This window comes from Benincasa hispida, unplaced genomic scaffold (assembly GCF_027475165.1).
Source record: "Benincasa hispida cultivar pf3 unplaced genomic scaffold, pf3_genome.v1.1 HicScf119, whole genome shotgun sequence".
Classification (NCBI taxonomy): Eukaryota; Viridiplantae; Streptophyta; class Magnoliopsida; order Cucurbitales; family Cucurbitaceae; genus Benincasa; species Benincasa hispida.
Genome location: NW_028325510.1, coordinates 14,474 through 30,000, shown reverse-complemented (window position 1 = coordinate 30,000; position 15,527 = coordinate 14,474). Strand labels below are relative to the sequence as shown.

At 32.5% G+C, this 15,527-nt stretch overlaps 2 protein-coding genes across 2 annotated transcripts; one reads left to right on the top strand and one right to left on the bottom strand.

The window, feature by feature from the left end:
- Window positions 1-466: 466 nt before the first annotated feature.
- LOC120092800 (uncharacterized) lies at window positions 467-3,510 on the top strand. Its single transcript, XM_039051002.2, has 4 exons — window positions 467-772; window positions 2,650-2,746; window positions 2,938-2,992; window positions 3,089-3,510. Exons 1-4 carry the CDS (start codon window positions 632-634, stop codon window positions 3,279-3,281), a joined length of 486 nt encoding a protein of 161 aa, XP_038906930.1. The 5' UTR covers window positions 467-631; the 3' UTR covers window positions 3,282-3,510.
- A 3,422-nt stretch (window positions 3,511-6,932) lies between these two features.
- On the bottom strand, window positions 6,933-10,462 carry LOC150031462 (uncharacterized). Its single transcript, XM_090308889.1, has 5 exons — window positions 10,175-10,462; window positions 9,971-10,087; window positions 9,851-9,885; window positions 8,461-8,561; window positions 6,933-7,284 (listed from the first exon to the last, which is right to left on the bottom strand). Exons 1-5 carry the CDS (start codon window positions 10,348-10,350, stop codon window positions 7,198-7,200), a joined length of 516 nt encoding a protein of 171 aa, XP_090165015.1. The 5' UTR covers window positions 10,351-10,462; the 3' UTR covers window positions 6,933-7,197.
- Between the last annotated feature and the right edge of the window lie 5,065 nt (window positions 10,463-15,527).

The window sequence follows — 15,527 nt, the reverse complement described above, 5'->3', positions numbered from 1 at the left end:
GGTTTCTCATGGGCCTTACATAGGCTTGGACCTAATTACTTTATTGGGTCCAAATTGGGTTTTAACTAAAGTTGGGTTTGGGCTCATTTGTTGTTGGGCCGAAATACTAGGCTTGAACTTAATCTTTAATTTAACCCAATATTTTACCATGGGTTTGAATTGGGTTGGGGCCGAACGACTTTAATTATTCGACCCAATCCAACTTATAATTTTTCCAATAGGCTCGGGCTTTCATTGATGATGTGACAACTCGTGATTCGCCGAAATTTCTCATTCAACAAATATCTTTATAGATTAAATGCAAAATTTAGAAAGTTAGGATTAAACTTATAATTTAATCTAAATTATGTCAGAATTGGTCTGGTTCTTATTTAATTTCAGATTAAATCATTATAAATTGTAAATTTCAATAACTAAGTAAATAATTAGAGCTAATAAACTCACATGGGCAAACTATAGGTTAGGGAGTAATGTGTTATTAAATAAAAATTTTAACATTTCTTATTTTAATTTAGCATTTTTCATGTTCGGAAGCCAGTCACCGCCAAAAAACAAAACGGAGCCTCCTCTCTTGTTCGCGTTTTTGCCGGAACGGCAAAACTGAGCGACGGAGGTCGTCGGCCGGTTCTGGATGGCGGCGGGAACAACGCCGATTGTTCTTCCAGCCGTTCAATTGAAAGCCACAGACTCAAATGGCGTAACTCCTCCTCGGAACTCAACCCCTCTTCCTCGTCTATCAATTCCAAAGCCTTCTTGGATCGTCAGAACTGAGGTAATTCGCTTACCTAAACTTCAATTCCTATCGTTTTGCTCAGTGAGAAAAAGCTTTGGAATGTGAAAATAATTTGCCCCATTTGGCTGGATTGTTCACTTTTTTAACTAATCCCTGTTGTTGTGTCTTTCGTTTATCTCAAGCCCTTTTTTGTTCTCTGTTCTTGTATTCTCTTCATGTTTAGCTTTATCTTAATGTATGAAGGACATTTCTTAACTGTAATTCATGTCCCCAATGTTAATACTCTTGCTCAGATCCTTACCCTTCATGGGGCAATCATTTTAGCTCTTAATTGAAGTTTGGGTGTTCTTTCTGCAGAAAGCACTTCAAATTGTGCTTCTGTTTAGTCTAATGATGAGGAATATGACTATAGCTGCTATTTGACTGAGTGTGAAAGAGCAATCCTTGGTTAATTTACCAAGTACTGTTTGAGATTAGAGGTCTATAAGGGAATTTATGTATTGATATCACTATGATCGTTATTGATTGTAACTTCAATTGTATTTCCATTATTCACCTACGAATTGTTTGTTCTGAAGACTCTTGAAACCACATAGTATCTAATTTATTCTTCAGTGAAACTTATTTCTGCTTCCCTTTTGCTCATTTTATGGTGCTGATTTCAATGATATGCTTGATAGAAATGTTATTGTAAGTTTGAAATTAGGCCATGCTTGATAACTAGTTGGTTTTTTATTTTTTGAAAATTAAGCTTATGAACACTACTTCCACCCATATTTCTATGTTTTGCTCTCCACTTTCTACTGATGTTTTGAAAAATCAAGCCAAGTATTGAAAATTTTTTAAAAAAATATTTTCAAAAACTTGTTTTTATTTTTGGAATTTGACTTGAGTTCAAGTGTTCCTCTAAGAAATGTGAAAACTATAATTGAAAAATTGGGACGAAACAAGCAAAATAGGAAACAAAAAAGGAAATCATTATCACTAGGGCCTTAATAATTGGTTAGGATATTGGGTTATAAATAAAGGGGGTGGGGATTAAGAAGGTAGGCATTTGGTGAGTGAATTAGAATTTGAAAGATATCTCAAGAGGGAGGGTCCAAGTACCTAGAAATAAGGGAGTTATATTGTAATTTCCATTATCTTTTATATCTCAATGGGTTATATCAATACATTTTCAAGTAATTTTCCTATTGATATTAATGCTTTTACTACATGGGTTCTGTTTTGTGTGCTTGGCTTTCATATGGTAGGAAATGTTTTTGTCCGGGTATTAAGAAGAATTAAGTGGGGATATTTTGTGGCTATAGATGATTTAGCGTAATTTTCTTTTGTTTCCTGTACTCGTGATTATTAGATGTATCGGTTTTGATACTTCTATTGTACTTTTATTTAGTTCTCAAGTTTGCTTTGCTAATGCGAACGTGATTTACCTAATCAAACCAAGTGACAGTTATACCTTAACAAAGGATTAAGGCATGCTTGGGAGTGATTTTTGCCATTGCTAAAATCACTTCCATTTTAATAGGGTTATGTTTGGCAATGTTGTGGACGTCATTTTCGAAATATCCTAAATCACTTTTACGTTAGTCACTTGGGAGGTGATTTTGGCTCAAGTGATTAACCAAGAATTATTTAAGAAAGTAACCATTTTTTAAAATGGGGAACTTTACTAATTCTATGATTCCGCAATTACTTTTAGAACCAACCATTATATATTAATCATTCAACATCACCTTTGGTTATTTAAAATCTACATTTTATAATGTAAAACCAAATATTAATGATTTATCATTAAACACCTTCTAATGATGTATCATTTTTTGCTAAAATCACTGGTTCAAAAGTCACTTCCAAATATGGCCTTATATATGTTTTCATAGTCATTCTCATGGTAATGTTTTCTCTTTCTCCAGTCAAATGTTAGGAGAGAAAAAAGAAAGAAGCCAGATCCACCTTGTGTGATATGCAATGGAAGTGGAAGAGTTGACTGTCACCATTGTTGTGGAAGAGGTCTCTCTTTTTCCTCTCTCTCTCACAAATCCCTCCATTACATAGCTAATTAGGACCTTTTACATCAGAAATTTTGGGTTCAGAGCTTATAATCTCGTTTAAGTAACTGGCAGTTATTCCACCAGAAATTTTGAATTGAATTTATTTGTTCATTCCCTTTTAAGTAACATGTCCTTATGCTCTGAAAATAGGGAGGACAAATTTTGTTCACCTAGAAATGCTTCCAAAAGGGAAATGGCCAAGATGGTATGACTGTTTGTGATATTTCCTTTCTGCACTGATAACTTCGTAAATGTTCTCTCTTTTCACATCACCAAAACTAGCCCTCAATTACTATTGCAGGTGCAGGACTTGTGGTGGGAGCGGTCTCGGCTACTGCTCCCGTTGCCTCGGGACAGGAGAGTATCGATATATAATGGGGTTCCAATTCATGAAGATGGAGAACAATGAAACTCAGGATCTTAAGAAGTATGAGGATCAAGTAAAGCAACATCCCAGAAGCGCAGATTCTCTTCTAAATGATGAGGAGAGTTGAGTTCAGAGCCAGAAATTTAAGAGAAGTTTACAATGGTGTAACAATAAAATACTAATTCAAACTGATGATTTCTTTTTAGAATAAAAAATGTTGTAATATAATTGGGGGATATGATACATTTTCGCCCCTATTTTAGAATGATTTTCGAGTTAATAATATTGTAATTGGCAAGATGTGTTGTGACTCAAATCCATTTTTTACCGTTATATGGAAAATGCCAATTCTGAAATATTTTTCTTGTAATTTCTTTTAGTATAATAGGAGTAGAAGATTCAAATCACATGCTTCTTAGTTGTGAAAACATACTTCAAGATAACAATTCATGTCATAAGATAATTAAGTGGTAAATTTGTCACTTTGTAATTCAATTCATTATGATTGTCGCAACAACAATTAGATGGTATTCACTAATTTTACCCAAGGTCTGAAATATCAACGTCGATGAGGTCCGATTTTATAAAAATATTGATATCAATGAAAATTTTGGGAAACTTTATGAAAATTAATGGAAATTGTTATAATAAATTAATGAAATTTGATTGTGACCGAATTAAAATATGATTGACCATTTTAATCGTCATCTCTATAAAGTAAAAAATATCATAGCATTACATTGACAAGACATAACATGATAAAAATTGAAAAATTATAACATTAAACATAAGAGGGATGTAAAAAGCATAGCATTAAACATAGCACAACATAATAGGAAAAAAAAAAATAGAAAACTCCAGAAGTAAATAGAGTTTGATAGAAAATGAGGGGAATATTAAAGAACTCACATCAATTCAAGTTTGAGATGAAATTATGTGAAAATTCAATAGAAAAAATTTGAATGAAAATATGAGGTTTCTTGAAAGTAAAATTTTTTTAAAGAAATTTTTACATATAGAAAAAATATCAAACTATTTATATAAATAGCAAAAAACACATTGATAAACACTGAAAAACTTCTATCAACATCTATCACATAGTATCAATGATAGACTTCTATCAGTTTATATCACCTAATAGACACCGATATACTTTTATCCGTCTCTATCAAAGAAGATTAAATTTTTCTATTTCTGGAAATAGTTTCCCATTTTTTCTATTTTTGAAAATCCCCCAATTTTTATAGTAAAAGAGAAAAAACTTCCATTGAGCTAGCATAGTTAATTGCTAAAAAAAATAGCAATGGAAATTTCAAAAAATATGGGGAAAATAGAAATTTCCCTCTATTGAAATTTCGAGCCTATCAAAATCTTAAGCTATGATTTTACCAATCAATTTAATCGTACCACATTTTGCCTTATTATTATTATGATTATTATATTTTTTTAGTTTAACATTTCAAGTGGGGGAATTCAAATAACTATCCTTTTGGTTAAAAATACATGTCTTAACTTCTAGAGGTGATCATTGGTTGGTCAGGGTCGATATTTTACCATAGAGTGAAACTTTCGATCTTTAATGGAGTGATCGACAGTTAATAAATGTTGATTGATTAATTTAATTAAAGAGTTTGGTTAATTAATCTCATATCATTTGAGCGTTTAACCTGTAGGTCCATAATATCCTCTTTCCAGCTCAATAAGGGTTTAATGAGAATCAATTAATTTTGGATTAATTTGAATTGTTCAAATTAATTAAAGGAAATTAATTGTATGAGATACAATTAATATAATATATGTGGATACATTATATTATAAAGTTTAATGAGAGATGAATATTTGAATATGATTCAAATATTTACTCATATAAAAACTATATGTTAGAATTAATATGGATATAATTCATATTAGAACTATATAATTTGATGAGAGAGATTATTATTTGAATATGATTCAAATATTAATTATATGAATGAGATTTATATAAAAACTATAGATTAAAATTAATATACATATGATTCATATTAAAACTATTGATTATATGAGAGAATATAAACTATAGTTTATATAAACTATAGGTTGTATATTATATATGATATAATGTATAGTTGGTTTTTAATTATATTAATGTAAATAAAAAGTAAAATAACTCCCAAAGGTAGTTATTTTACATGTTGAGAGGATAACTCCCTCATCCCTCGTATAGAAAGGTTCTTGGTAGAGAATTTGAGGTGGTTGATATCCATATGTGAAATTGATCTATGAAATAGATCTCTCTACCTCATCTTCCTTCCTCTGTAACAGTTCCTCTCAAATACTTTCTCAATTCTCTTACCAAAATCATAGGCACACTTACTACTCTGTTGTTATTCTCACCTTGAGAATAGCAAGGTAACTTTTGTGGTAGTGTCCAAGGAGCATTGTTTAGCTGTGTCGTGGGGATTTGTTCATGATGAAGAAGATTCTCACTAGTTGTGACCACCAGAGAGGAATACACGAAGATTGTGTATCTTCAAGGGTATGTACACTATGTACCTTTTTTCTCTGTAATTATACGTAGTAAAGCATGTCTTAGATTGAATGTTGTTTATCCTCTTAGTTCTCTGTTTTTCTTTTATTGAGTTTCCAAAGAAAATTTTTAGACACAAACGATCGTTCACTTCCACTGTGGGAATTCGATTCCCTTTAGTTACTATATATTTATATATATAATCAATTAGTTGATCGATTTTCGATTGCCCCTAACACTTCTCCAACCGATTGACATTTGATCAATTGATTCTATTTGTTGGCTTGATTTTCCGGTCCGTCATCCTCACCCCTATTAACTTCCCACATTTCAAGTGAACAACTTAATCTTATTCTTTCTATATATAGGTCTTGTTTGATAATCACTTTAAGCTTATAAATACTATTTGCACCTATAATTTTTTTTATTTGATTATCTATCTTTATGAAAACTCAAACCGCACTTAGAATTTAAATGTATTTTTAAGAAGCTTACTAAAGTGTTATGAGGTAACCAGCATAATTTCTATAAACATATAACAAAAATAAAATAGCTGCTAAATGGTGCCTCTTGTTCTTAGAGAACTCTTTGAAATTTAAAAATTCTACATAGGTAGTTATCATTATGTTTGAACATATCAGATCAAAGCTACTTTAACATTTTCACTTATCTCAATCACCACTAGGCCATAGGTGTTACACTTCGTACCATACATTAGACTCTCAAGTCTCATATGAACTTCTCCACTCTAAATCAGATTTTGAGAGACAAAAAAGAAAAAGAAAAATCAAATTATTAAATTTTTGACCTAAGAGCTTGAAGTCATGATTTTGAAAGATACGAAACATCTCAAATCTTAAAAGCTAGGGCCAGCACTTGGAGTATCTACACCCGAATTGTCTGTCATAGGTGAAGTCTTTCTTTCACGACAGAAAGCACCCTTTTCTCTCTGTGATGTGTGATGTATGATGATGAAAGTTGTGTGCAAAATTTCTTCTTCAGATATGATTGCCAAATTTCAAAGCTTGTGCACACTTCAATGAATTTCATAGACAACTCATCTCACCCTATAACATATTTAGGTGTCAAAAAATATTGTAGGATATTAAATCCTATGTGTGGTTATCATGAATTGAACTCATTCCCTTCAAGTTACTAATTAAACTCATGACAGTTAACCGTGATGGTTAACAGAAAGTGGTTCCTGATCATTTTATCTTGGAAAATGGCTCTTTCAAATGAATTCCATTGTACTATGTTTGGGAATGATTTTGGTAGGGTTAAAATCACTTTTGCTATTTTAACAAAAGCTTTTGGCAACAAAAGCTTATTGCCAAAATTCTTGATGGCAGGTTTTGACCATAACAGTATATCTACACAGCAAAAAGGACCAAGTGACTAAGTACTTGCAGTCAGTCTACAAATGAGTAATGATCAAAGCGCTTAGGAATACTTGTAAGATTTGAAAGATAGAAGAATCCTGCAATTGGAGAGGCATCCATAAGAATGGCCGAGTCTGGCTCTGGACGGTGGGTCATGAAGAAACTCCGTAAGGCAGAAGTGCTGCAGCTACAATTCTACCTTCCTCATTTAGGATATTATATGTTGATGCCGCATTTCTCTGCAAATAACAAAGGCTTTGTTAGTTTAGTGAGCGATAATACGCCAACTTTGCTCAACTGATTTAAACATATACTCTCGACAAAAAAGTTTGAAGTTAATCGAGAAGTACTACTTGGGTATTTGGCATTATCCAAACAGGTAGTACAAAAAGAGAAGGCCTATTTTCCGAGTGCATATTTTCGACACGAGGATTCCCTTGCAAGAAGACAAGCGCAGATAACTACTTGGTCTACAGTCAGATAACCAACCAATTGGCCATCATGTCAAAAACTAGTTAAATTTAGATAAAATGAATCCATTTGAGATTCCAACCAGCCAACAGATTAAACTAGTTTCTTTCTTGGAGCAAAAGTAATCTAATCTGGGTTCTAAAGATAGCTCTTGAACAGTTGAACTTAACTCCATTATTAATATCACCTACGAAATAAATCACTCTATTTCCAATAAGTCCGAAACTAGCACTATTACAGTACCCAGCAGCAGTTGCTTTGCTACAAACCATGTGGTTTTTTAATATCTTAGATAGCTAAAAAGTCTTTAGAACCCATCTGATCAAGTGATTGTAAGGAAAAGAGGATATTACTGGCATCGGTGACACATTAGTTTTTCTTATCACAAACTAGACATTACAGTAACCTACTACAATCTCTTTTGACTAGGCTACTATGGTTGGTGGATGTTTTCCCACCTATTTTCTTATCCTATACAAAGAATATACTGTTTCCCACCAATTAGTCACAGACCCGTAAGATAGTTCGGTATCTTGGTCTTCAGTTGTATGAAAAATAATTATCTTAGGCCCATTTGGTAACTATTTGTCTTTTGTTTTTTGTTTTTAAAAATTAAGTCCATAAACACTCCTCACCACCACTAAATTTTTTTATTTGTTATCTACTTTTTATTAATGTTTTAAAAAACCAAGCCAAATTTTGAAAACTAAAAAAAGTAGTTTTTAGAAAGTTGTTTATCTTTTTAGAATTTGGCTAAAAGTTCAACTATTGTACCCAAAAAAAGATGCAAATTATTGCAATAAATTGAGAGAAAATAGGCATAATTTTTAAAATAGAAATCCAAGAACGAAACCATTAACCAAACAAGGCCTTAGTTATCGGATAATATAGATCAAGATAGATCCAATTATAAAACAAACGTCGTAGTTTAAAACCATAAGTACCGTGTCTACAGCTTCCAACTTCATGCCAGTGGAACGAATGAACTGCCTCAATTCAGGATTTACTGGTTCAGTATATCTTCCACAGCCAAGTATTAGAATTTCTGACATTCACGAAAATAAACAAGCTTTCAAATGAAGAAAAGTAATCCGTTGACAGTAGAAATCAAATTAAAAAATAAATAAATAAATAAATAAAAAGCTTGCACAGAGCAACATATGAACAGTACACGTCACTAAGATGATGATGGCAGTGATGAAAAATAAACAGAACATCTGGTTTACAGGCCAGCTTCTGCATACAATTTCAAAGTGAGGTAATATCTCATGTCAGATTCTAGAAGAATGCCTATGAAAGGAAGCCATCGACCACATTACCAGAAAAGTACAACACATGTGTCATCCTCAAGATAACTGATTTTGATATATCTCAGAATCAGAGAAAGAATAAAGAAGCAAGAACTTAGGGCTTTGGTAATCCATTCAATAGTTGAGAAATGCAAATCTTCCACATATTCAAGAAGTATAATGTCACTCCACTCTAATTACGCTATTCCTTCCCTTTTTCAATAACAAATTTACAAATTTTGGATTCATTCTCCCATCTCTATAATAGATTACAAACCCCTTCCATCTAACTATTTTGCATCACAGTAATATTGGCTAACTGATCCAGTTGATATAACAACATCAGCTAGCTGATGCAACTATCTCATTTGTTCCTCTTCCCTCTTCTCAAGCAATCAAAATATATGGAGGGTAGACTTGCCTATCAGATTCCTTGGTACATGCTTCAAATTCTCCAAAATTTAAACCTTTAAACAGAAAAACCAAGACATAGTTGTAGGATACTTCAATGAAATAAATAAGCCAACATGCACATATCTCACAACACATACCCTCCACCAATAAGTCAGAGGCGCAAATCCTACTCCACACGTTGAAAATATTAAAAGAAAAGGAAATAAATGATAGTCTCCCTCATGCTTCAGGCATAGAAAAACCAAACCAAGAACCTTGCTCGTCCAAAGATAAAAAAAATATATATATAGTATTTGAGGCTAACTTGCATTAACTAATCTTACGAACAACCCATCTGATCCTACAACATTTGGCTGTCAAGGAAACTCCTAGATATTAAATCCTAGAAGGTGGTCACCATGGATTAACTCACTCCCAAGTCCCTTATCAAACTCATGACCCTTATTGATCACAAAATATATATACACACACATATATATAAGAACCAATAAATTGAAACTCGAGAAAAATAGCTCAAGAGAAAACATTTCAATAGAAACGTGAATCTAGGTAACTTCGGACATTCATATCTAAACTATTTCAACATGTCCAATAATTCAATCCTTTTACTAAACAAAACAACAGACTTTACCTGGAATGGGCCGCACAATCTGGAAGATAGACAAGCTGCAAAAAAAAACATTTCAATTACCAAAAATAACTAAGGAAGTAAATGAAGTATTGTAAATTAAGGAAGATACAAAAAGCAAACCTCTCAGGCGTAATTTCCGAAAATTTCTTAGGACTCCAAGACATCAACAAATTCCCAACGCATAGCAAGCTCCCCTCATAATCCACCCCGTTCACAGTGAACCCCGTCTCAGTATACCTTAAATGCCCGCATAAAAGAATCGACGATATCAAATTGAGGAAAGAAATCGATGCAAAAGACGAAAATGAGAAGTTAGGGCTGTACCGTTGAAAGCGAAGCTGATCTTCGGGAACATTGTCGATGAGATTGATCTGATCGTAAAGTGAAAATGCGCGTCTCAACGACGGCAGAGGCTGGCTGAGACCGGGCCTCCGGCGATCGTTTCTAAGGCTTCTAATTAGATTCGGCAGCGTCGCCACCGCTTTCTGTCTTGCCGCCATTTTCCTCGGGCACTCTTCTCCGTCCCGGAGTTTACACCTTTTTTCATTTTAGTCTCAAATCCTTTTTTCTTTTTTAGTTTTCTGTTTAGGACATAACTTTGCTATAATTGCATTTGTGACCCTCGTGGCCTGGTAAGTCAGCCTTAAATGGCCCGTTGTCGCCGGATCAGCTCATTTGTTGGATTTGATTATTTTAAATGGCAAAACTGAAAATTAGATAGAACAGTGACAAATGAGGATTCTTTGGATATATAGTGTTAGGTATTATATTAAATTTATCTTTATCCATCAGTTTATCCTTTTAGGTCCATTGGTGATTTAAGATATAGTAAAAGCCAAAAATAATATGATTAATGGCAAATGTTCAACCACGTGGGTGACATTTTGATAATATCTTATTTGCCCTTAGTTGGTTCGTATGCCCTGAATATTAAATACAGTGTAAATATAGAGTTTGAACTGAGATATAAATATAGTGTAAGTGAAAAACTTGATTAATAACTAGGATATAAATACAGTGTAATTGAATAGCTTGATTAATAACCAAATTAATTAAATTGTAATCTAATATATTCGATTTCAAAATTGAAAATGAGCTAATTCCGTAATTTTCACCCTCTTTTGGAATTTGAATTTATTTTTAATATTTAAATCAAATTTTGATAACAACTTTAAGAATTTGATTCAAAATAAACTAATCTCTTTCTTATTTTTCTTCCCTAATTAATTCAAATTAGCTATGGGATTTAACTAATCTATATTTACACATACAACAAAATTGTAATGTAAATTTAAATAGTTATTTTCCATTCATTTAAATCTAATCATGGATTTTGTCTTTGTTACTTGTTTTTGGAATAAGTGGTAGGTTGGATAAAATCAAAATTTGGCTTATTTTAGGTTTGATAGATGTTTGATATCAATAAAATAGATTTACAATAGATTAAATTAAAATAATTCAGTTTTCAAATTTTTGAATAAGAGATTTTGAATGTAAGTTTCATAATTTTGAAAGTTTACTATATTTTTTTTTTATTGTGAATTTTTAAAGCCAAACTTAAGTTTATTGGAGAAGATAATTATTTTATAAAAGATCTAAAAATATATCTAGATATTTGGAATTCAAGATGGAAAAAGAAAATTTTCACTTTTAGATATATATATATTAAAAAAAATGATTATTTTCAAATATAGGAAAAAGTAGTAAAATTTTATTGTATCACGACAGACTGCGATAGATTGTGAGACTTTACTATTATTTATGAATATTTTCAGTAGTTTTTGAAGGAACCGGTTAAGATTTGGAGTAAAAGCGGAGATCGGTCCCAAATCGCAATTTTACAGAACGTGGAATCATACAGAACCATTATGTATTTAATTTAATTTACAGCATGCTAATGGAAATTGAGAAGAGAGAAAATGAAATAGAAATACTCACCCTTGAAGATAAATTCTTCTCGTATGATTCCTCCTCTCCGAAAGGTCACGAACTTGAAACCCTAATTTGGCCACCACCACAAAAGCTTCCTCTGTATTCTCTAGGATGAGAATCCAAGGAGTTGTGAGATCTTGGTATTTTGGAGGAGAGAGATAGAGTTTGAGAGAGGAAGAGGGGAAGAATAAAGAACTAATTTCTCAAATAGTTTTTCTATAAGTCTCTGTAAAACTCAAGAAGAGGATGGTCGTTACAACCCTTTGCACCACTCCCCACTTTCACGTAGTAGAGAGTAAAAAAAAGAGGGAGTTACAACTCCCTCCAAAAATAATTTTTTCAAAATTTAAATTAATTAAAAAAATTATTTAATAAAACAAATAATATATATTAATGATAATCACTTTATCATATAATAAATATATTAAACTATATGTTATATTAAATATGATATATAACATATAATTTAATATTATATCAAATACAATATAATCTATAGTTTTTCATTCTCTCATTAATGTACGGTATTTAATACAAATCTCATTTATACTAAACTTAATTATATGAATCCAATTCACATGATTAATGTTTGAATCATATTCAAATATTTATTTTCTTTCAAATAAACTTTATATTATAATACATCAAATATACGATAGTAATTATATATAATTAATTTGAACAATTTAAATTAATCCAAAATTGATTCTCATTTAATCCCTATTGAGCTACAGAAGGGGACTTCATAGACCTATAGCTTGAAGATCCAATGGTACTTAAATAATTAATTAAACTCCTTTAATTATATTATTCAACATCCATTAACTAATGGACATTCCACTAAGGATCGACAGCTGCATTCTTTGCACTACAGATATATTTCTATGTCCACTGGATATAACCAATCAACAGTGCAATGATCCTTCACAAATTGCTTGTAAGTATAGCTAGGCCAAAGTTATTATTTTCCCCCTATAGTTATATCTAACTCCTTAAGTATCACTGATTCCTCTAATGAACAATATGTCATAGTCCAACTATGATCAAATCCCTCTGGCCAAGAGAGGGTGTGGCGCCACATTGTTCAAGCCCCAAAATCAGCCCTTAAGAGAGCAATTTATCTACTTATCTCGACGTTGGGAAATGAGTGAATGATGTCTTGTGTAGCTATATTCCCAGCTCCCCAATCAAAAGAATCCCCAAAATGTTAGGCTTGTTGAGTCGGCAATCTGTCCACTCACCCATACAAATCAAACAACCGTCCTCATAGGCAGAAGTTCACAACTCACTCAGGATTCAGGTCATGTCACCTATAGTTATTCTGGTGAAATGTAAATTTCAATTATGAACAGCGTTACATAATAAGACTAGTCATTCCATGATCCAATCTTATACAAACTCCTTTGTATAAAATACCATCACTCACATGTCTCCACTTGAATGATTAGAATCAGATCACTTGTAGCATATTACAACAATTGTAACATCTACAAAGCGGGTCATACTCGTAGTGTCACCAAAGCCTCATCCATTTACTACAGGTCATTTAAGTTATCACTTAAACATGACAAACTTGTATGTCTCTACATGCATGTTTAAGCTACAGATGATAACCTTGGATGTTAGTTTATTGGTTTGTGGGTTTAATGCTATTAAATGTCAAATAAAACATATCATATTTTATTAAATAAATAAAATGTCTGTACAATACAATTACAATCTACAGGAGTCTACGAGATTTAAGGCATCAACCCCAACAGTTTTGTCATTTAAAATAATTCCCTTTAAAAAATTATATTCAATTAAGTTTTCATAAGTTAAAATAACATTAAAGAAAATTTTTTATAGTTCGCACAAAACTGCCCCTTCTCTTCCTTTGGGTGAAGAGCAACGTCATCGTTTGTGCCATTCCGTTCGATTGTTATCTACCACGAGCCATTCGACTGCTTCCATCTACTGCATCATGTTGTCGTTTGTGCCGAAACTACCTCCATCGTGGAGGGTGTTAGATTTTATGTCCTAAAATTCGTAGTTTGTAAATTAATAAACATATTCTATTTTGTTTTTCGATAAAGTTGTTATTGAAATTGTAATCTTGAATCCAATAAACTAAGGTCCTGGGGCTATTTAATGTAGTTTGAACTTTATATAGTGACATAAAGGTGGATCAAGTTCAAATATATAGCCAAAATGGTATATAGTATATGAATAAGGTTGGCGCCTTGTTCTGAGGACACTATGGATGCGGCCCACTTTGTAGTTAGTACAAACGATGTGATCCTGAATCGTTCATATAGAGATATATGAGTGGGAGTATCCTATGCAATGAGTTTACATAAGACTGAACCATGAAATAGTCACATTTTACGTTCTAAATGTCGTTTTATGTATAAAACTGACTATTTCGTTAATTGATGACCTAGGTAACTTAATCTTAATCCTGAGCTAACTATGAACTCCTGTTCACTCGGAATTATCCTTAGATCTGCATAGGTGTGGGCAGCTCATCATCGCTGGTCTAATAAGCCTCCCATTTCAGGGGTAAGATCGAGTGGATAGCTGGGAACATAAGGTGCAAGACGGAATTCACTCCTACCCGTTATAGGGATAATAGATAGGTTGTTCCCTTTAGTACTAAATCCAAGTCTTGAACAAGTGGCCCCATCCTCTCCTTGGCCCAAGAGGGGTTCGGTTTATAGGTTGGACTTTAAACCAATTGTTCATTAGAGGATCAATGGAACTTAAGAAATAAGATGTAGTCTCGGGGGTAAAACGGTTTTTATGACCTAGTCGAAATTACGAACAACCTGTGAAGGATTAGGTTATTAATCATGGTTATATCAAATGGACACAAATATATCTATAGTGAGGGGAGTGCAACTACGGGACTATAGTGGAATGACTCGTTAGTTAACGAACGTTGATTAGCTCCGTCTAAAGAGTTTAGCCAGCTAATCTTGGATCGTTGGATCCCATGATCTATAGGTCCATTAGGTTCCCCTACTAGCTCATATGGAATAAACTTAGAACAGTATGATAGAATAATTCGAATTGTTTGAATTAGGTGAAGAGAGAGAAACCGACAAATATTTGTGATATAATGGTCGGATTTTTCAGTTTAGAGATACAACTTTAATATTTAAATGTGATTTAAATATCAAGAATATGAATACGTTCATATTCGAAAGCTCGGAAATAATGGAAATGGTCAAAGATGTAAAAAGTCAAAGAGTTGACTTTTGACCTTGAAAAGTCAAACTTTGACCGACCTTATATTCAAATGTGATTTAAATTTCGAGAAAATGAATGCGGATTCATGCTCGGGAGGTCAAAATTAGTCAACACGAAAAAATGATAAAAAGTCAAAATGTTGACTTTTGGTCAAAGTTTGACTTTGACCAAATGACTATTTTGCCCTTTGACTAAAGTTAGTGGGAAAATCCAAACTTTTGTTAGATAATTCCACTAACAAAATAGTGGGCTAAGTGTTGGCTTATAGTGAAAATATTAAGCCCACTAAAATAGTGGGTTAAAGGTGTTGGTTTTTTATAGATTTGGTTCATGTAATTGTTGCATGGCTTTTTTTCTATAAATTGGGCTTTTCAATTTGGTTGAAAATTTTTGTCAATTTTGTCAAATTTAGTTTTTCAAAATTGGGCTGAAAAAAGGAAAACCCAAAACTAAAATTTCATTTTCTTTTTCCCATCTCTTTCTCTCTCTCGGTTTTCTTCATCCACCGGGTCCC

Coding starts and splice junctions, on each gene's coding strand:
- LOC150031462 (XM_090308889.1), bottom strand. CDS start 10,350: ATGGCGGCAAGACAGAAAGCGGTGGCGACGCTGCCGAATCTAATTAGA. Junction 9,886..9,970: donor TCGGAAATTACGCCTGAGAG/GTTTGCTTTTTG, acceptor TTTTTTTTGCAG/CTTGTCTATCTTCCAGATTG. Junction 7,285..8,460: donor AGTTGGAAGCTGTAGACACG/GTACTTATGGTT, acceptor TGTTATTTGCAG/AGAAATGCGGCATCAACATA.
- LOC120092800 (XM_039051002.2), top strand. CDS start 632: ATGGCGGCGGGAACAACGCCGATTGTTCTTCCAGCCGTTCAATTGAAA. Junction 773..2,649: donor CTTGGATCGTCAGAACTGAG/GTAATTCGCTTA, acceptor CTCTTTCTCCAG/TCAAATGTTAGGAGAGAAAA. Junction 2,747..2,937: donor TCACCATTGTTGTGGAAGAG/GTCTCTCTTTTT, acceptor CTCTGAAAATAG/GGAGGACAAATTTTGTTCAC.